General features: G+C 37.3%; 1 protein-coding gene across 12 annotated transcripts in view; it reads left to right on the top strand.

Moving 5' to 3' along the window:
- Positions 1 to 21,022, top strand: part of STARD13 (StAR related lipid transfer domain containing 13) — a 750,665-nt gene that overhangs the window by 347,486 nt on the left and 382,157 nt on the right. Inside the window, exon 1 of one of the 12 annotated variants that reach the window (XM_072616428.1) lies at positions 16,597 to 19,802. The exons of the other annotated variants lie outside the window; for them this stretch is intronic. Coding sequence (XP_072472529.1) covers positions 19,764 to 19,802 — 39 coding nt within the window. The 5' untranslated portion in view covers positions 16,597 to 19,763. Of the gene's footprint in view, positions 1 to 16,596; positions 19,803 to 21,022 lie in introns of those variants that run through there. 12 annotated transcript variants of the gene reach the window in all.

Genomic DNA, 21,022 nt, shown 5'->3' with positions numbered 1-21,022 from the left:
ACAACATTCCTGCCTTCAGAGAGCTTACATATTTCTAGAAGATAAGTTATTATTCCTATAGCTATGTGTAATAGCATGGAGCCCAGCATACACAGGAGGGCCTGCTGCACAGTTTCTTAGGTCTGCTTTTCTAAAAGGAAAGCAACTTTTGAGGGGTCAACAATCTACTTTAATCAGGCACATATAACATTCACTTAGTTCAGGGGGGAAAAGTCAGTACCCTAAACTTCAGAGATAATATAAACAGAGAAATAAAGACCAATAGACAGGGCTTCCAATTATCTGACCATACATACATAGTTACCAGAGAGAGAAGCACCAACATCTGGGTTTTCAAAGCTGGGGGGCTCCTTAGGGGCTACCCATAGTCTTCTCTGGCCAAATACTTCCAATGAGTAAGCCCCCAAAACAAAACCTCACCTCAGAGTATATATATACTTTTCAGAGCCAGAGGGCATCACAACCCTTGAGAACCTCATTAGAATTTAGCCTCATTAGAAATTAACAAAAGGTGTGGGCCTTCCTACAAAACAAATCTCCTCTAATCAAACTTCCCTTATTGGGCAGGCCCATTAATGAGTGGGGAAGAGCTTTAACTCTCATTAATATAATTAACATTATACTATGATACAAAATTTGACAAGATTTCAGCGATCTACTTCCCCTTCACAATTCACAATCCCTCTGTGCCTTTGATAGGTTGCCTGTGAGAGTTTCAGAAAGCGAAAAATTAGGTATGCTGCAGGACACCTGGTGATGAACATTTCCAAATGTAGTCAAATTTGTCTTGAACCACAGATTTATAACATCTAACTAGATCTGTTTGTGACAATGTTCTAGCTTGGATGGAAGGAGACACCATAGTCACATATCAAGTTAATATCAAGGGCAGAATTCAAAGCTAAATCACTCTAGTCTATAGTCATGTGACTATATTCATCTATGATAAATCATATCATAGATTAGAGGTCATTTAGTTCACCCCCTCCTTTTTCAGATAAGGAAACTGAGGCCTACAGTGATAAAGTGATGCAGGTAGTAAATAGAAGAGTCAGAATTTGAACCCAGGTCCTTTAGACTCTAGATCTGACATTCTTTCTTTCTCACTGCACAGCTCTGTATCTTCTGATTGCAAACTCAATAACTTTTTTTTTTTTGTTACAACTTTATGCTGTGTATTGAAGTGAATGCTTTCTTCAAGAAGAGTTGGAACATTCTGGATATGGCAAGTAATGAACTATGTGACTAAAAGAAAAAAAAGAATTTGTCTCAACAGAGAGGAAATAACCAGTTGCCATTGTAGGAATCATTTCAGCTGTTTCTGTGCAGTTATACTATTTAGAACAATGGTTAAAATCAATACGAAAATGGAAGGAAGGATAAAGATGAAAAGACAATGTATTCAGTTACAGAAATTCCAACCTAAACTCTTCAAACTACTGGTGATGAAAAATAGTAAATGGATAAAAGAATGGACTTTTACAGTTATTGCTACTATTGCCTATGGAAGTTTTACAGAAGTAAAGTGATCACTAAAGCAAAGAGGCCAAAAGAATCTGGAAACCATATCTCCAAGAAAATACTTAATCACTTTGCCAGGGAGAGAGATGATTTAACCAGGGGATTATAAATTTATTTGGAATGTAAATTTAATTTCAAAATGTTTTAGCGTAAGACGGTTGGACAGTATAAGCAGCAGCATCTGATAAAATGGGCACAGTGCATAGAATGCTGAACCTAGAGTCAGGAAGATTCATCTTCTGATTTCAAATTTGACCTTAGACACTTTTAGCTGTGTGACCCTGGGCAAGACACTTAACTTTGTTTGCTTCAGTTTCCTCATTTGCAAAATGAACTGGAGAAGGAAATGGCAAACCATTATAGCCTCTTTGCCAAGAAAACCCCAAATGGTGTCATAAAGAGTCACATCTTATCAAATAAACATATAACTACATAAACAACATCTTACAAAATAACTGAGAATAACAGAAGAGGAAAATCTGTATGTTTGTAAAAACACACACATACACACCACACACACACACACATACATATATCCTAAGAAACTCATAAGCCAGATCACCCAAGAGTATTTATAGATTAAATCAGAAGACAGACAACACTTAGATGAAAAGTGGAACAGATCTGCCAACATTTCTACAGTAATCTATTTCCATCATTGATTATAATCGAGCTGCACATTTGGATTAAAACAGCTCAATCCTGGATGTATTATATGAACACCCATACCAGGAGCTCATGAGGGAAAGAACACAAAAAAGACAATTGTTACACAGAAGTGACATGATCACAGAATACATTTTAAGTTTATCTGAAAGTGGAGAAAACAGGTCAAGGAGACCCTAGACTATCAGGTTAAGGACCTTAGATCTGTCTCTCAAGGAGACAATGAAGGTATTTTGAACAGAGAAGAGACATTATCAAAATACAGTTTTAAGCAGAATGATCAAGGGATGGTATGTAACGGTACTGGAGTGAGAAAGTAGAGAGATCAGTCAGAAAACTATGATAGCAGCCCAGGCGTAGAAAAATAAGCCTGAGCTGGGATGGTGGCAGTGAAAATAGGAAGGATGGGATGGATATGAAAAAGATTTTAAAGAAAGAATTAGTAGTATTTGGGTTTTAACATCTGAGACCATAGGAAAAAGAAGGAAAAGCCTTCTGGAGTAAAGAGGGGGACCCCTCTGGAATACAACTGGGAAAGGAGCACTTCCTGGAGTTGGAAATTTGTACTCCTTTTAGGAGGAAGTGCTCCCTGAGACAACTGGAGGTTTCTGCCCTGCTGTAAGTAGAGGTCATGAGGTGGCTCGTACAGAGGTGGCAAGGGAGAAAAGACACAAAACTAGCAGTAGGTCAAGCAGGAAAGGCAACACCCCGGAAAGGTGCTATAGGCATCCTTACCCTTTGAATTAAGGTGCTAAGATCAGGGCAGGTTCTAAACAAAATTTTGAAGTGAAATTTCTTTGGTGATCTCCATTTCTGACTACTCCTAATTCCCAAGGGCACTTATGCTACCCTCAAGAAGTTCAACACTGCAAAATCCCACCAAGGTCTATCATCCTTCAAAGTGCCCCATACTCCAGAATTAATTTTCACTATCTTTTATCCTTCAGAACTCATATTCTCTCTCTCTCTCTCTCTCTCTCTCTCTCTCTCTCTCTCTCTCTCTCTCTCTCTCTCTCTCTCTCTCTCTGTCTTCACTTTAGTTAAATATTAGGAGAACTGATTAAAATAATCTCTCCTAAAGCTTGAATAATTGATAGTCCTTTCCCCTCTCTATTTTTCAAGGGGCATTCCTTGCTAGCCCAAAAGAATCTTAAATCGATGAAATTTCAGGGAGAGACAGAGATAGAGACAGACAGGGACAGAGACAGTCAGAGATCTAGAGGAAGAGTTCCTTTCCTTCAAATAAACTATTGTAATCTACTCTACCTCTTTGTAAGACTGGCTCCTTCATCTTTGTATCCCTTAGGATGCATAGTGGTTTGTAAATAGAAGGCGCACAATGAATGTTTTTAACGAATCAATGAGTATAAATACAGCAAAATAATGAAACAATATAGGGAGCCTCCATTTCACCTCAACTTGTTACACCCTGTAAAATCACATCATGAACAACTTCTAAAGTGAAAATTAACATTTTAGAACTATCAAACTCTATCATAAGTAAAAGCTTACCACAACCATAATTGTTCAAATGTCATTTAGGAATCCCAATGGCTGAAAACTGCAGAATATAGGAAATACCCCAACCCCTCTTAATTCTGGTGTTTTCCCTCTATTAATTGTCTCCTATTTATGCAGTAGGTAGCTTGCTTTGTATATATTTGCTTGCTTATTGTCTCCTCCACTAAAATGTAGGCTTGTTGAAGATAGAGACTATCTTTTGTTTCTTTTTGTAACCTTACTACTTAGCTCAGTGCCTGACACATAGTAAGTGCTGAATAAATGTTGATTGATTAATATACACCACATCACTTGGACCAGATTTAAATCGACCAGGGCGTCAGATTTACAATCCTTGTTTTTGCTGAACACAGGGACTGCTAATATGCCCTACTGGTTGGTTTGAAGGAAGGGTAATAGAATACTAGAGAACTAATTCCTTTCTCCCGGAAGTCTTTCCTGGTTTCCTGGTTCCCCCAGACAAAGCAACTTTGCTCTCTTCTGACCTCTTCTAACACTTTGTCCTTCTCTGCTTCACATCTTATACTCTAATTTGCATTACTCTTATGTCTCAGCTATTAGGATGTAAGCTCTTTGAGGGTAGCGAATTAATCCACAAGAGTGTCAGGGACTATGCTACGCACCAGGAATGCAAAGGAAAAAAACCAAAACAAAACAAAAAAAACAAACAGATTCTCTGCCTTCAAGAAATTTACACTCCAATGAGGGAGAGAAAACATGCAAACAACTATGTACATACAAGTTACGTACTTTGATAATGTATAGTAATCCCAGAAAGAAGACACTAGCAGGAGGGGCCAAAGTTTAGTATAACAGCTATTTGTACCTTTCTAGTAATAGGTACTCAAAAAGTGTTAGTGGAATGAATGGAACTGGAGGCCACTGAAAAAATTATTTGACTAAAGACTCCCAGATTTGGAGAAGAAAATAGTTACCTTCAAGGATTAGAAAATCACAGAACTTGAGAACTGGAAGGGACCTCAGCATCCATCTAATCCAACCCATACACAAAAGGAATCCCCAGTATAATACACCCAACAAGTGGTTGTCAAATCTCTGCTTGATCTTTGCTAATTTGAGAAATGATCCAATGATGGGAAGATCCCAGTCCCCTGATTCACTGTGTGCCCTCTGTCAGGTTCATAAAATACTCTCCACTTCCATTTTTTTCCCTCTGTAAATCCTGTAATACGCACAGGAATATACAGAGTTGGTGAATGTGCTAGTAGATGTGAAATTCCATTGAGTGATAGGATATTAAGTAAATCCAAAGTATGGTTTTCTTTCATTTACTCAGGGAATGACTTTAATTTTGTGAATATGCAGTCATGTTTGTTTTTCTTCCTTCCTGGATTGTTCTTCCTTAGGTCATTTCACTATCAGCACCTCCATGAAAGAGACGCCATGTTTTCATAGACAAAGCACCGGCCCTAAAGCCAGAAAAACCTGGGGGTGGCGTTCAGGCTCTGCTTTTGTAAACTGGAGTATGTCCTCAGGCAAGGCATATAAAAACCTCTCTGCTCTAGACAACTCTAAGAGAATAAGTTGCTAAGAAGATGTTGACCTATGTTGGTAGAGCAAGTTTCCTCACCGGGTAGTTGTCTGTGTCAACTAAGTTACAGTTCTAGTCCCTATTCAGTCTCTGTACCTTTTTTCTTGAAAGGGGTCAGAGGCAGGGGAGTTTTTGCCCATCTATAAAACTAAACGGCATGAATCCATGGGTGTGCATTATAAAGAGCCAATTGTTAAATTTTCAGTGTGAGCCCAGAAATCAGCAAATGACTACAAATCAGGGTTTGATTTATGTAGTTGTGCTGTTTGACAGTGTAGACTTAAGAAAGTGATGAAGAAAATGTTAATAATGCAGATTAAATATTAATTAAATTAGTTAAATAGAGCAGATTAAACTTAAAAGTGTTTTGTTGTCATTGTTATTGTTTTGGACAGCCAGTTATTAAATATTTTTCCATCATACCCTTGGATGAGACAGATGGTTCCTAAATTCTCTTCTATCTCTAAACCATAGGAAACTATGAACATAAAGTATACATTTTACTGTAAGTCAATGGCTCTGGTTAACCCAATTTCCTCCCTTCTCTTTCTCTGGAGGATGCTTTTTCCTCCTTTTTGGGCAAAAGTTTTTGCACTGCAAAGTTTTATGTAATTCATTCCACAAAAAGGACATTGAAACAGATGTTGGCAGGCAATCAATTTCAAATTTAATGATGAAAGAATTTAAAGAGGAAAGTGGTCAGTGGCTTTCAATTACCCGTATTACTCCTGAACTCCCAATTGCCAACAATAAAAAACAAAACAAAAAAAAAAAACTTTGGAAGGTTATTGTTATTTATGTACCTCCTTCTTCACTAGCTGTTTCTGTCTTTTCTGGGACTTTCAAACTGGAACTGAAAATTATTCTCAATCAATGCGTTAATCACCTTAAAAATACTCTTTTCAATATTTTCTTACCACACTGGGTGGGGGAAAAATCCTTTCTGAACAATTTGTTTTCTTAGGGAATCTTGGGCTCTTTCCTAGATTAGCTTTTTATCTAATATAAATTATTTGAGCTGGAGCTAGACTGAGAATTTGGACCATTCAGCTTCTCATATTTGCCACAGCTGTGCAGAAATAACTTAGTAACCTGATTCTTTTCCTTTCCCCTGTATTAGGCCAATTCAGTTCAAGCCTAAGGCATGAGGGTTAATACCAAAAGTGGAATTTACAGAAGGAATGAGGCCTTAAATAAATGGCCCAAGGTTTTAAATAACTTTGAAAGTAGTGCTTTGTGAGGGGAAAAAAATAACCCCATATATAGTGAAACATTAAACATATTATCCTGGCCCTTTGTTCTTTTCTCTATATCTTTTCTCTTCAATCTCATCTATTTTTTTTTCAGTGATTATCTCTACCCAGTTGACTCACAGATCTCTATATCCAGTCCTAATCTCTCTCATTTCCAACTACTTCTGAATATCTCCCCCTTGTCATCCCTTGGTCAACTCAGACTCAATGGGCTCAAAACAGAACTTATCCCCCCAGCCCTCTTTTTGCTCCCTCCCCACCCCTGCCCTAACCTGCTACTCCTCTAAACTCTCTTTAGTCATTTCTAAGGGATTGCCATCCTTCCAGTCACCCAGGTTCACAACTCTGGCAGCATCTCTGTCTCACCTTTCTCAACACTACCACTCCTCCCCCTACATCTGATCAGCTGCCAGGTCTTAGAGAGTTTAGGTAACAACAAATGGACTAGCTCAGCTGGAACAGTGAGTACATTAGGAGGAGTAATATAATGTCAGTCTGGAAAGGTAAATGACAGGTAGATTGTAAGGGACTTTAAATGCTACTTTGAAGAGTTTTATTTTATTCTAGAGGTAATACAAATCCAGTAAAAGTGGCAGGGGAATGATATGGCTTCAGACTTATGCTTTAGGAAGCCTATTTTGCCAAATATATATGGGATAGATCAGAGAAAGAAAATAGTAGAAGAGAGTCCAATTCAGCGACTATTACATGAGAGGTTATGAGGTCCTGACCTAAGGTAGTAGCCATGTGAATGGAGAAGAGGTGACAAATGGGTGATGTATTATGGAGGTAGACTCTACAAGATTTCACAACTGATTAAATATGGGTGCAGTTAGGGAAAAGAAGTCATCAAAGATAATTTCAAGGTTTTGAACAAGGGTGACTAAAAAGGTGCTAGTCTCAATTAGTCAAACAAACATTTATGGCCAAATCCCAACTAGTGCAAATACTGAATCCTGGGAAGTGGTCACATTATTTGAATTCATACTATTTGAAGTTATTACTATATGTTGGTAATTTGTTCCAGCTCAGTTGAAACATACAATAAATTTTTAAAAAATGATTTGTATCTATAATTAAAATAATACAACAATAAAGGATAAGAAATATGTATTTCCAATTCAAGTTTATCACAAAGTAATAGGAAGTAAAATTTTTAAAAATCTTTAAATAACCCTATATTGATGATATGATAGAAATTTAGTTATTGTCATTTCTCTTTCTTTATATCCTCATTCATATTTTGGTAAATGCAGAGAGCTTTATCTGCAGCTCCGCAAATTTGCATGCTCTCATTCTCACACAGTGAACCAAGTGTAGTTAGATGACCTGGGACATTATTTAAAATCAACAATGCTCTAAATGTGATATTGTCCTTGTAATACGTGTTGATAGCTGGGCTAAAATAACTTGAAAACTAGTCTTTGAAAAAAAATTTTGTCATCAAAGTTTGTTGTAGCCTCTCAGATATGAGGATTTCTAAACCAATAAATAAATATTGGTTTTCATTTAAAATCCCTTTCTGCATCACCTCCCAGTGAAAATGTGTGGTGATCCTTAGAAACTTTAAATACAGGTTGAGTTCTTATTTCCTTAGAAATATAAGTTCTAGAAGGCATCCTTTTCTATAATAAAGCTGTTTCATACACATTAAAAATCTGTTGATGAGCATATCCACTTTTCTTCAATTATTGTCTTCAAGACATCAGGATATATCAAGATAGATGCAGTATCTTTGTGTTCACTAGTTGCTTTCTCTGGTAATTTTAACATTATGCATTTGAACCCAATTTTTAAAGACATTAAACCAAGAAATGCTTGCAGTAAAACTTTCTTCACTATCTGCTTCATTTCCATTTTCTTTCACTGCCTTAAATAAGCTGGAAGCTTTATCTGTCTGAATGACTGCTCTGGTTAGACGAATGTGTTTTTAATTGCAATCTGCAATCCATATAGCTAACAGACTCTTCATTTCTATCATTCTAATAATCTATTCTTTGTATTTCTTTGTAAATCACAAAAAAGCTGATGCAAGTTTGCCTTTTACTTTTATTTTACCTGAATGATTTACAATATTCCTATCATAGATTCAGGTATGTCAATGCCTTGTACTGTTTTAAAGTTACTGTGATCACTCTCATGCTATTCAATTACATCACATTTTTGTTCTAATGTAATAACAAGCCTCTTTTTTTTGTGCTGTCAGTGTTTCCATCTGAAGTATTCTTCCTTTTGTCCAGTTTGTCAAAGATTCCTTTAAAAAAAAAAACAACTATTGGTAATATGGTACACAGCTATACATCACAGCCACATGACATATAATAACAGGCTAGGGCAGACTGATACAGCTCATACACATTGCATTAAATGAAATTTGAATCTTGTCTCACATCAAATGTGACCTGGCATCATTTTATAATTTGCACTAAAATGAATTTTGCCTTATTCACACTCACACTAGTTGTAACCTAGCTATATTAAATACCTGCTAATTATATGTCAGGTTTTGTGCTGAGTGCTAGGGATAAAAAGACAAAAGTGAATCAATTCTTGACCTCGAGGAATTTACATTCCATTAAGGGAGAAAACATGTACACATATCAATATATACAAAAGATATATTTTTAAAAATACAAAGAAATTTAGCAAGGAAGGCACTAGCAGCATGGGAGACCAGGACAATCTGTTTAAGGTTATACTTGAGCTGAACCTCAAAGAAAACAAGGGATGTTAAGAGGTGGAGGTGAAGAGGTGGGTAAGGAGAACCAATGCACAGGCATGGAGACAGAAAAGATGGACTCTTGAGTTTCTGAAGAAACAGGGAGTTTTGGAGGAGGTGAGAATTTAAAGGGGAAGATCGTTAATTCTGTTTTGCATATGCTCAGTTTGAGATGCATACTGGCTATTTGATCAGATCAACATATATGTGAAGGAGTGGAATGAGAACAAGTTCCAGGGTACTGTCCTAGGTGACCTGGCCCTGTTAGGGAAGTAAAGACTGTTGGCTTTAGCAACTAAGAGACCTGTGACACCTTTGGAAAGAGCCCGTTTGACTAAGTAGTAAAATCTGAAGTCAGATAATAACAATGTAACAAGTACTATTTATATGTCACTTTTTTGTGGATCTTTGTTGTTGCCAGTTAGTCATTTCAGTCATGTCTGATTTCATGACCCCATTTGGAGTTTTCTTGGCAAAGATGCTGGAGTAGTTTGCCATTTCCTTCTCTAGCTCATTTTAGAGATGAGGAAACTGAGGCAAGCAGGATTAAGTGACTAGTAAGTCTGAGGCCAGATATATACACATACACACATGCATACATATATGTGCATATATGCATATATATCATATAAACACTCACGTATATATGTATATATATATATACATATATATACAGACATTTATGATAACGATAGGTAAGGTATTCCAAGTCTTAGCAGAGTGATAAGCTAGTAAAGCATACCATTACACTAAGACTTTTTGGAAAACCCTCACAACAACTCTGAGGTAGGTGCCATTTTTATCCTTATTTCACAATGAGGAAACTGAGGAAAGTAACTAGCCCACAGTCACAGAGCTAATAAGAGTCTGAAGTAATATTTGAATTCAGGTAGTCCTGACTCTAGAACATTGACACACATTAAGTGATAACTGAATAGAAATAAAATAGGAATTTAGAAAAGAAAGATAAATTGTTGTTTTTTCAGAGACAAAAAGAATACTGAAGAACCTTTCATTTATTCTTATCACACACTGCTAAAAAACCCTGCACGCAGTAGTTTCTTAATAAATATAGGTAGGAATTGAACCTGTAATTTCACTGATGTAGAAAACTTTAAGGCAAGGATTATTATTAAAAACTCAAGTCAATCAACTTTTCCATCTCTGAACTTTTATAGCATTTATGGTTTATATCATATAATTTCATTTTATATTATATTATCCCTTGTATTGTATCATGAGTACTTTGTCATATTCAACTTTTCCAAAAACAGATCTCTAAAATGATGTGTGTGTGTGTGTGTGTGTGTGTGTGTGTGTGTGTGTGTGTGTGTGTGTACACTCTCCTATACTTACTAGTTGAGTGACCATGGGCAAGTTATTTGATTTCTCTAAGGCTTGTTGTCACTTAGTCATATCTGACTCTTCATGACCCATCTGGGGTTTTCTTGGCAGAGATACTGGAGTGGAGTGGTTTTTACCATTTCCTTCTCCAACTTATGTTACAGATGAAGAACCTGAGGCAAACAGGGTTTGTGACTTGTCCAAAGTCACACAGTTAAAAAGTGTCTGAGGTCAGATTTGAACTCAGAAACATGAGTCTTCCTGACTCAAGGCTTAGAACTCTATCCACTGTCCCACCAAGTTGCCCCTAAAACTAAAACTTAGTTTTTTGTAGAAATAATAAAAAGGTTTACCTTACAGGACAGTTGATTAAATCAAGTAAAATAATGTTTGTGAAGTGCTTTGCAAACCTTAACATGCTATATAATTGTCAGCTATTATTATCACTCTACATTTAGGAAATATTGTGGTAGCCCAAAGTGACTGCATATACTGAAAAAAAGTCCCTTCTGAAAAAGGGGCTGCAGTCTATGATAGGGTTAATCAGAGTCAGTGAGCAGTGCAAGGTCAGGTTTGCAGGACAAAAACAGAAATGGAAAGATTAGGATCTAGGGTAAAGAAAATATGACAAACAGAAATTAAATTCAGGGACCCTGAAGATCAGAGTCAGCAGCGCTACCAGAAGTGATGGTCAAGTCAGTCACAGAGGCAGAAGAAAGGGAAGTGAGAAGGCAAATTGCCAAAGCACTGAGGTTTCTAGGATGCCTGGATGCACCTTGGTGAAGGCCTTAACTGCTGGGAACATCTGCTTCTGCTCAAGTTCCTGATACTTCTGACTTATAGTGGAGGCTCTGTTTCCATAGGACCCAAAGCCTAGAACTAGCCTAGGACAGCTGAAGAGCATTTCATACAGGATCTGGATGATTCCTCGCCTGTGGGCCCAATTCCCACTCTACACAAAGGCCCAATTTGCCTGCTTGTTTGCATAGCTTGCAATATTCTCACCGCCTAACACTTTTTGCCTTATCCCTCTTCCCTTGAGCAGCCTGGGATCTTGGGGGAAAATGGCTAGATTCGGAGTCAAAGGACCTGGATTTGAATCCTGGCCCTGCAACTTGCTATCTGTGTGATATTGGCCTTGTCATTTCAACTCTCTAGGCCTTCCCTAGAAAGTGAGTGAATTAGACAAGGTGATCTTTAAGAAACCTTCCAGCCCTAAGTCTGTGATCCCATGATCAGTGAGACCAGCTTCAAAGGTGGTTAAGGTTGACTAATAATGCTACATATTCCATTCAGCCCTAGGTCTTCCCCATTGATTAGCTTCTCCTGCTTTCCTTTTCCTGAGTGCCCTTTTGTTTTGGTTTGATTTGGGGTTTTTTTTAGTTTTTATTTTTGTTTTTGTTTGGTTTGATTTGGAATTTGGATTTTTTTTTGTTTGTTTATTTTTGGTCAGAGTGCCATTTTGAGCCTTTATTTGTTGTGAGATAGTGGAAAGACTTCTGGTTGCAGAGTTGAGGAGCTGAACTGGAAACCTGCCTCTCTCTACCATTCACTCCATCATATATCTGGCCCTAAGTCTCTTTCTTTACTCAGTCCTTAAACTATAATCCCAGCTCTCTTCTTTTCATATTCTTTCTACCTTCCAGTGCTCAATGACATGCTTCAAACCTAGCTGCTTCTTTTTCTCACAGCCTCTAACACAGAGAACCAAGAGAAGGAGCTGGCATAATCCTTGCTCCACACTGTTATTTTCAGATGCTCCCTCAACCACCCAGTACCCAGCAACCACCTTTCTTTTAGAGTTTACTCAATCCTGTCAAGGTCCTCCAGAACATCACCTATAAACCTTCCTCTCAAAAGAAGTTCAGTTCCCACTTAAAATCTTTGCCCCACCCCCATCAGTGCCCTACTTTGAATACTGGTCTCCCAATTTCTCAACATCCTCAACTCCCATGACCTCTGTCTCCAGTCTTCTTCAACCATACACACCCCTGGGAGTGGTCATATCTTTGACTTCCCCACCCTGCCCAACCCCAGCTGAATTTGCCATAGCTTTAAGAAATCATAATTATAGCTCTACTGGGGCATATATGATGAGAAGAGTTTCCCAAGTCCTTGTGCTTTTAGCAGCTTTGTAAAGCTGTTACTTAAAATATTGATCTAGAAGCTAAATTCCTCATGTTGTTATTTTAGAATGATCCCTGTCATTAAATATGACTGTACTGAAGCCAGAAAATAAACTATAATCAGGAATATTATTAAGAAACTTAGTTTTCCTTCAAAGTACTTTCTTAGATTTTTTTCACAATACCATATAAAAGAGAAGAAAAAAAGTGGTCTCTTTTTATATCTACTAATCAGGAAGAAAATAGAGTCATCCAAATATATCATGTGCCATCTGTAATCTATGTTATACTATAAGATTATAGAATTTTATATTTTCTTTACAGATGAACTGTAAAATATAAAAATCTTTTTATTAGCCCCAGATGTTGTGAGCAAAATGCCATAGCTTATCAAATAAAATCGTTTTAGACTCATTCACTATATTTCTGAGGTTTATTGCATTAGAAGACCCTAGAATTATGCCTCATGCTTTACCACTCCCTTTAAAAAATGATTGAAGCAATGGAATTTCTATCATGAACCTGATTCTAAACAACAAAGAGGAACTGGTTTCTGAGGTGGAAATGATGGAAACAAACCTTAGAGGGAAGTGACTAGTCCATCTCATAATCTCTGGTTAAGAAAGAGACAAAAACTGGGCATAGTCTGCCGCACCTATGGATTTGAAGAGAGCTGATTTCAAAGAGTTCAAAGAAAAGATGAATAGAGTCTCATGGCCTAAAATTCTAGAAAAAAACATGTCAGAAGGGATGAGAAACTCTCAGGGATGAAATTCTAGAGAAAGAGAAACCATTCTCACAAGGAGAAAAAGAGATATACAGAGGGATATCACTGCTCATTTTAGATTTTTAAACAATAATGTTCAAAGGATGAAAGTTAACATAACTATTGGATGACAAATATAAATGTGTGACATGATCTTGAGAGATCAGTGTCAGGAATGCAAATATTCAGGATGAGAAGAAGCTGGTAAGGAATGCTAAGATATTTTAGGTATATTGAGGAAAAAAGGCTCAAAGCAGTGATGGGATTTCTGGGTTACAGAAAGATTGATGGGTTACAGAGAGAAAACAGAACTACTCAAGTCTAATTTCACTTTGTTTTCTTTGCCAAGATGAATGATGTTTGAAATGGAAAGGACAGAACAAAGTTGACGATGTATTGAAACCCAAGATAAGTAGATAGTATGAGTACCTCGCTGACCTTAAGGAATTCAAATCACCAAGAGCAGTGAACATCATAGGGTTCTGAAGGAGCTGGCAGATGTGATTGCTGAGCCATTATCAAATTATCAAAGATCTTTGTGACTTGGAGAAATGACAAGATTGGAGAAGGGCAAATAGTGGGCTGATTTTCAAAAGAGGAAAAGGAGTGAAGATTTCCAGATATAGGCCAGTGAATTAGATTTGAATTTCTTGCAAGATTTTAGAATGCATTACTAAAGAGATAGGAAAGATCTTTTTTGGAAGCAGTAGAATCCCAATGAGAAACCACAGGGCATGTATGAAAAAAATTATGATACTCAGAGCATTTAACATTAGTTGAAGTTAAGTAATTTAGTTGCTTATATTGATCCACAATATTGAATTTTCTTAAGACAATATTTAATGGGGAAGAAAGAAGCAGTAAACACAAAGAACCAAAATGTCTTTATCAAAAAAAAAGTTACGCCATGCTGACTAACTCTGTTTCCTTTTTTTAACAGAAAAACTGGACTGGCAAATTTGGGGAATATGTTAGATACAGTTTACCTACATCTTTGCAAAGAATTTGACAAAGTCTCCCATGATATTTTTGTGGAAAATATGAAAAGATGTAGGTTAGACAGTAATGCTATTACGTGGATTCAACACTAACAGAATGTCCTGGTCCAAGGTATAGTCATTGTCAACTTGCAAGGGAGATGGAATGAAAGCTCTCAGTCATCTATGGTTATTTGTGTGCTAATTAATAATTAACATCATTATCAATGACTTGAGGAAAAAGGCATAGATGACTTGTTAATCATATTTGCAAATGATAATGCAGAATGACCAGGATCTGAAAAAATTTTAACAGTTCTTAAAATTGGACCACAACTATTAAGATGAAGTATAATAGGAATACATTCTATAATAGGAATAGAATTTTATACTTAGGTTCAAAACATCAACTTCACAAAAACAAAGTGAGGGCAGCCTAGCTAAATAGCTTTTCATCTGGAAAAAAATCAGGGGGTTTTAATGAACTACAAGTTCAATGTGACTGATCAGAGCAAATATGGAAGCAAAAAAAAAAAAGCTATTTTCATCTTAGGTTTAATTAAGAAAGCCTTTCTTTGTGCAGTTCTGCCTCTCTTAAATCCAGTCCGTCATGCAAGTCAAGGTATCAGCCTCATTGATGTCATAGGTCCTTTTCAAGAATAAAGGATGAACAACAAGAAAGAGTAAAGAAAGTGATAGTCCTAGAAAAGTCTGCCCTAGTCGGACCACATAATTCAGTCCTGGAAGATGTATTTTATAGACAGCACCAATAGCCAGAGTCTGTCTAATGAGGGATAGCCAGGATATTAGGGCCTTAAGAGCATGTAGTAAGAGGATCCGTTGAAAGAGCTTAGAGTTTTTATCCTAGAGAAGACTTAGGATGGATATGATAGGTGTCTTCAAATATCTGAAGTACTGTCTTGTAAGAGAACTTGGACTTGTTCAGCTTGGCCTCAAGGAATAGTACAAAGAGAAAATAAGTGAATATTGCAGAAAAGTAGATTTCTGTTTAATTTAAGGAAACATTTTCTAACAATTAGTTACCTTAAAGTTGAATATATTACGTCTAGAAGTAGTGGGTTCCCCTTACTAGAGAACTGACAACAATGATTGGATAACAACTCAGAACATTGTAGAGGGAACTCTTGTCCAAGTAAAGGTTGGTCTAGGTGGTTCCCAAAGTTGCTTCTTAATTCTGAGACTCTATCCTTCATTTTCAAATTCCTAGCAAAAGTCATCTATATTCACTCCATTTTCTCACCACTAACTTCTCAAACCTTAGCAACCTGACCTACATTCCCTGAAGTCTACTAAGTAATCTACTCTATAGTGTCTTCAGTGACTTTCCAGTTTTTCAAATGCAATGACTTTTACTCAGTGACATTTTAAGGTACTTCCCTTAAGTATTGCCGTTGTTGTTATGGGTATCCAGGTGGAGATTAGAGAAGTCAGATGGAAACTTGAGATTGAACCTTTCTGCAGCATGTAATACTGCTGATTACTCCCCCTTTCTTGATAGCGTCTATGATGCTTCTTCCTCCTGGTTCTTGTCCTACACCTTAAAATATCCATTTCAGATTCTTCCCTTCACCCGTTGCATAAGATAGTTCATCAACTCCTAAAACTCAACATGTCCAAAATTGAATTCATTTTCCCTAAAACCTGCCCTCTTCTCCTAACTCTATTTGTATAGATGATATCACCATTCTTCCACTCATCTAGGCTTTAATCCTCAGAATCATCTTTGAGGTGGATATCTAATCTACACCTTAACTCTCACACTCACTAAGTTACCAAGGAAATCCTGTCAGTTTTATCTTGATATTGTCTCTTACATCCCTTCTGTCTCTTCTATACCCAGTGCCACCTGCTGCCACCTTTTTCAGTTTCTTATTTGACTCTCACCTAGAGAGACCTATCTAGTCTCTCCCTCCTTCTAGTCCCTCCCGTCTTTGATCTCCCCTTTGTACCACTGCCAAAGTAATTCTCTGAATGCTCAAGTCTAATCATGTTATTCCCCTGCTTAAAAGCCTTCAGGGGCTATCCATAATATAAAGTGTAAAATACAGTCTCCTTATTTTCAAGGCTGTTCATGGCCTGGCTTCAACTTGATTTCCAGCTATAATTCATATTAATATGAATGACATAATATGAGCTGGCATTTTTATAGTGCTTTAAGGTTTGCAAAGAACTTTATCTGTATCAGCACATTTGATCCTCATAGCAGTCGTGTAAAACAGGTGCTATTATTGTCCCTATTTTACAGATGCAGAAACTGAGGCACAGAGAGCTTAAATGATTTTCACATACTGTACATTTCAGACAAACCAGAGTAATAGTCATTCCTTGCTCTGCCTCTGTGGATTTATGTGTATCATCTTCCCACTCCTGGACTGGACTCCATATCTCTGTCTATGAAAAGTTTTTGATTACTTCAAGGTCTAGCCCTTGGTGCCACTTATTCTATAAGGACTTCCCTCCCCAGTCTGCTCCTGGGTACTTTCATCACTGTAATAACCGGTATTCAATTTATTTGTGTGTCTCACCCCCTTAATAAATTCTAAGATTTTTAAGGACAAAATAAGACTGTGCCTATTTTTACCTTTATAGACATAGTTCCTAGCACACTGTAGTTCTTAGCACATAGTAGGGTCTGCAAAAATGTCATATTAAGGGTGTCAATAACAGTACTGGGCTCAGAGCAGGAAGAGACAAGTTCTAATCTTAATTCATAAGATTGCCATGAAGATCAAATGAAATAATAGATGTACTCTCCAAGTCTTAAAGTACTACATAGATGAAAACTATTATTACTAAGTTAAATGGCTTCTTGGGCAACCCAGAATTGAGGTCGAGATTGAGCTGAATCTTATTGGGGAAACTTGGCTGTCCTTGAGGTGATAGACTGTGATGGTACATTGTTGCAAGAGTCACTACTTCAACTCTAATATTATGGAAAGTATGAGTGAAACATAGACTATAAGGATTTCAAAACATTCCAAACTCCACGCTCAAAGGGCAAGGGAAAGATTGTTAAAGTGCATGTGAATGGGCTAAGTTGTGACCTATATTCAGGGAGCAGAAGGATGGGAAGCTCCATTGCTCCTTTGAGTCCCCTGGGATGCAAGAAGAGCAAGAGCCCACTCTTTGGGTAATAGATGTTAAAATATGGACATCAGGATGATTAGGCATGGATCAGTGACAATCCGTGTTGGGAGAGAGTGTGCTCACATTGCTAGAATCATGGATCACTCAAAATAGAGGTATAATTCAAACATTTTCAAGTCACAACAAATAGATTTGAATTTAATTATTACTACCAATTGAGCCATGAAAATAAGCACTGCTTCATGAAACTTGGACCTAAAAGAAATTAGAGTAAAGCCAATAGAAACAAGGCCATGATTGTTTTTAAGTCATTCTAAGGGTTTTTTTCATTCTTTTTTTTCTTGGCTTGCTTTTTATAAAGCTTTCTGTTTTCAGGGGAACTCTGAAAACAGGGGAACTTGTAGTTTTGCTACTAAAAGATAATTTTCTTCTCTTCAGCCATTGTAGAAAAGCAATATAGAACGCATGTAGTCTTTGCAATAATATCAGTTTTTAAAGTTTTTGCAAGTCTGTGTATAAATTTTGAATCCAAGGCAAATTCAGCCAATAAAGAGGATTTAGTGGGAGTAGTTAAGGAACTCAATGATGAGCTGTCTGTAATTTTACTCGATCAGTTTCCAGTGGCAGAGTATACTGTGGTTGGGATGGTTTGTTTTATTTTTCCTCTGTTCAGGGATCTTTGGACTCTACAACTGCAGGTTACAGTGACTTTAAATCTTTCCCTTTTGTCTGCATATTTACCCATACAATTCACCAATACATATTTACCATAACCTATTCTTAGGTTTAAAAAAAATTTTCCAAATGGATTGAATAAAATAATTTAGTTATAAAATAAGAAGACCAAGACTACAATTATGAAGCAGATTCGCTGCACACATTTAGTGCTCATATATCTTATTCCCATCAAAGGAAATGTACTGTTATTGGTAGCTGTGTTTGCCCTGCCCTGACAAAACTGGAACCCCTTCATTTCAACTTGGGCCTTATTCCCTGTTTCATGGGCTATTATATTGGAATGCAGGCCTCTACTAAATATATATCTGTGTTTGAAACAAGCAGGTGGAAACAGTACAAAGCAAATAACCAATAGTAAAGTGAATCACTCCTTTATCATCTGTTTTATTTACCTTGTGGTTTTATTTGCTGTTTCTGGTTAGAATGATTTACTGCTTTGGGCGATGAACAAACAATTTCTTTGTAGTTCAATAGTGACAGGTGTTGAAACAGCTTTTTGCTGAGACTTGGTCAAAAGTCACTCATGCCTTCACTTACTTCATTGATCATTGAGCTGCCTCAAAGGATGAGACTTCCCAGCGAAATATACTCAGATGTTGAACTTATTCTATTCATGCCTCTTAACTGGGTGTTATTGCCTTGCCCAAAGTAGCTATTCCCAAATGCAATTACATCCTTTACACAGCACTTTGGTAAAGTAGTTTCCTTAAAGGGTGTTATCCTCAGACAAATGGGGACAACCAGTGAGTTCACAGCTATTATGGCACTAGAGAAATTACAAGGTTGTAAGAGTTGCTAGGCAGATTCATGTCTTTTTCTCTTAATCAGACGACTTATGCTTTTCTCCTTCAATGGACTAATTTCTTTGATGTGGGTGAGTGGAAATCATCTCAGAGTTCAGAACAGTACAACCCACCCCTTCTCATCCTGTGTAACTTTTGTCCATATAGTTCCCTAATCCTTCACTGAAGGTCTATCCAACATGCTGGAGACTGTGCTGGGGACCATCCATTAAAGTCCTGCTCTGGGCCTTACTGCTTAGAACATTGGCTGGCACATTGAAGGCACTTAATAAATGCTTGTTGGTGGGTTGACTGAGATGACATTGAGTTCTCAAAGGCTAAGTCAATGACAGACTGTCTGATATAGGAGGAACAGCTTACCTAAATATGGAGTTATTCATCACCAGTAGGCTGGACGTCATAAGTGATTTGTTCTTTTGGCCATGACAGCAACCTAGGGAACAGAGAAATCAGGTTTGTTTGGTTTCTTTAAGTGTTCTTAGGAGTACAGTACATTCTGCTATAATGCATATTTTGAAAATGTAAATTTATTCCAATGCTACTGATATATTAGGGAACATATTGAACATCACTCAAATTTCAAGTTTTCTTTTGCCCAATTTTTTCCCAGAGAAACAGCAAGAATGCAGAAAAGTGAACTACTTCATAATAGCTGCATCTCTCATTCTAATGCCCACTTCCACAAGCAGATTTCATGTCTTTGTCAAGGTAAAGGGCATATTAATCATTTCTGGTCCACATCATCCCCTCCTACCTTTCAGCTCTTTCAGCCATGGTCGCTTCTAGAAGCTTGTTGTTATGGCCTGACCAACTGCCTTGTACAGTCTGTCCAAGGCCCCAAAATATAGCCATAATTTGGGGGGGGGGGTTGTTGTTGTTCAGTCATTTCCATTGTGTCTGAATTTCATGATTCCATTTGGGATTTTCTTGGCAAGGATACTAAAGTGGTTTGCCATTTCCTTCTCCAGCTCATTTTACAGATGAGGAAACTGAGGCAAACAGGGTTAAGTGACTTGCCCAGGGTCCCACAGCTAATGTTTGAAGCTGGATTAAAACTCACTTCTTCCTGACTCCAGGCCAGGTGCTCTATCCACAATACCATCTAGCTACCCATTATTTATTGAAGTATTTATATATTTCTTAACCATTTAACATGTATAAAACTGTGCTGTCATTTTTATTAGGTTCCTATCTTTTAAAAAATAGATTATTGATGAAGTTTTTGAGTTTTGTGACCCAACCCCATTTTCCCCATAAGCTCTGTGATTTTTATTACATGATTTTGCATAGCATGCAGTGCTTTTGGGGAACTCATATGTTTCATTATTACACGGCTGTTTGTATCTCATAAGATATACTTGTGAGCCTATGACTAGTACTAACAGTGTCCAAATACTTGAAGCCCCAATATAATTGACTTCCCTACTCTTGACCATCTGGACAAGAAAAGAAAATGATCCCAAGGGGAGAACCACAGATGGCTTCAGGAAACTTAGATCTTCTCCTGGGAATAAATGGAGTCAGTCACATGGTGGCCATTTATGGCCTGATTCTTACTGTCCTTATAAATAACTCTGTTTTGAGTTTCTGGAGTTGTTTCTAGGTGCAAAGGAATTATCAACCATCAGCACTAATTAATCTTTGTATTCATTAATTAGGTAGCCTAGATGTGTGTGTGTTCATCCTTCATTGCCAAAGAACACACCATCAGAGAAATGATGACATGACTTGCACTTGACTTTGTTTTGAGTGAGGGAGGGCTGTGCAGGTCACCAGTCTCACTTCTCCCCCAGAGCCATCTGAATCCAGTGACCAGATATTCATCAGGATGACTGGAGATGATGCAGGATGAGGCAATTGGGGTTAAGTGACTTGCCCAAGGTCACACAGCTAGTGAGTGTCAGGTGTCTAAGGTGAGATTTGAACTC

The sequence above is a fragment of the Notamacropus eugenii genome, chromosome 5, assembly GCF_028372415.1.
Source record: "Notamacropus eugenii isolate mMacEug1 chromosome 5, mMacEug1.pri_v2, whole genome shotgun sequence".
Classification (NCBI taxonomy): domain Eukaryota; kingdom Metazoa; phylum Chordata; class Mammalia; order Diprotodontia; family Macropodidae; genus Notamacropus; species Notamacropus eugenii.
The sequence above is the reverse complement of the archived record's forward strand: the minus strand, read 5'-3'. Positions and strand labels throughout refer to the sequence as shown.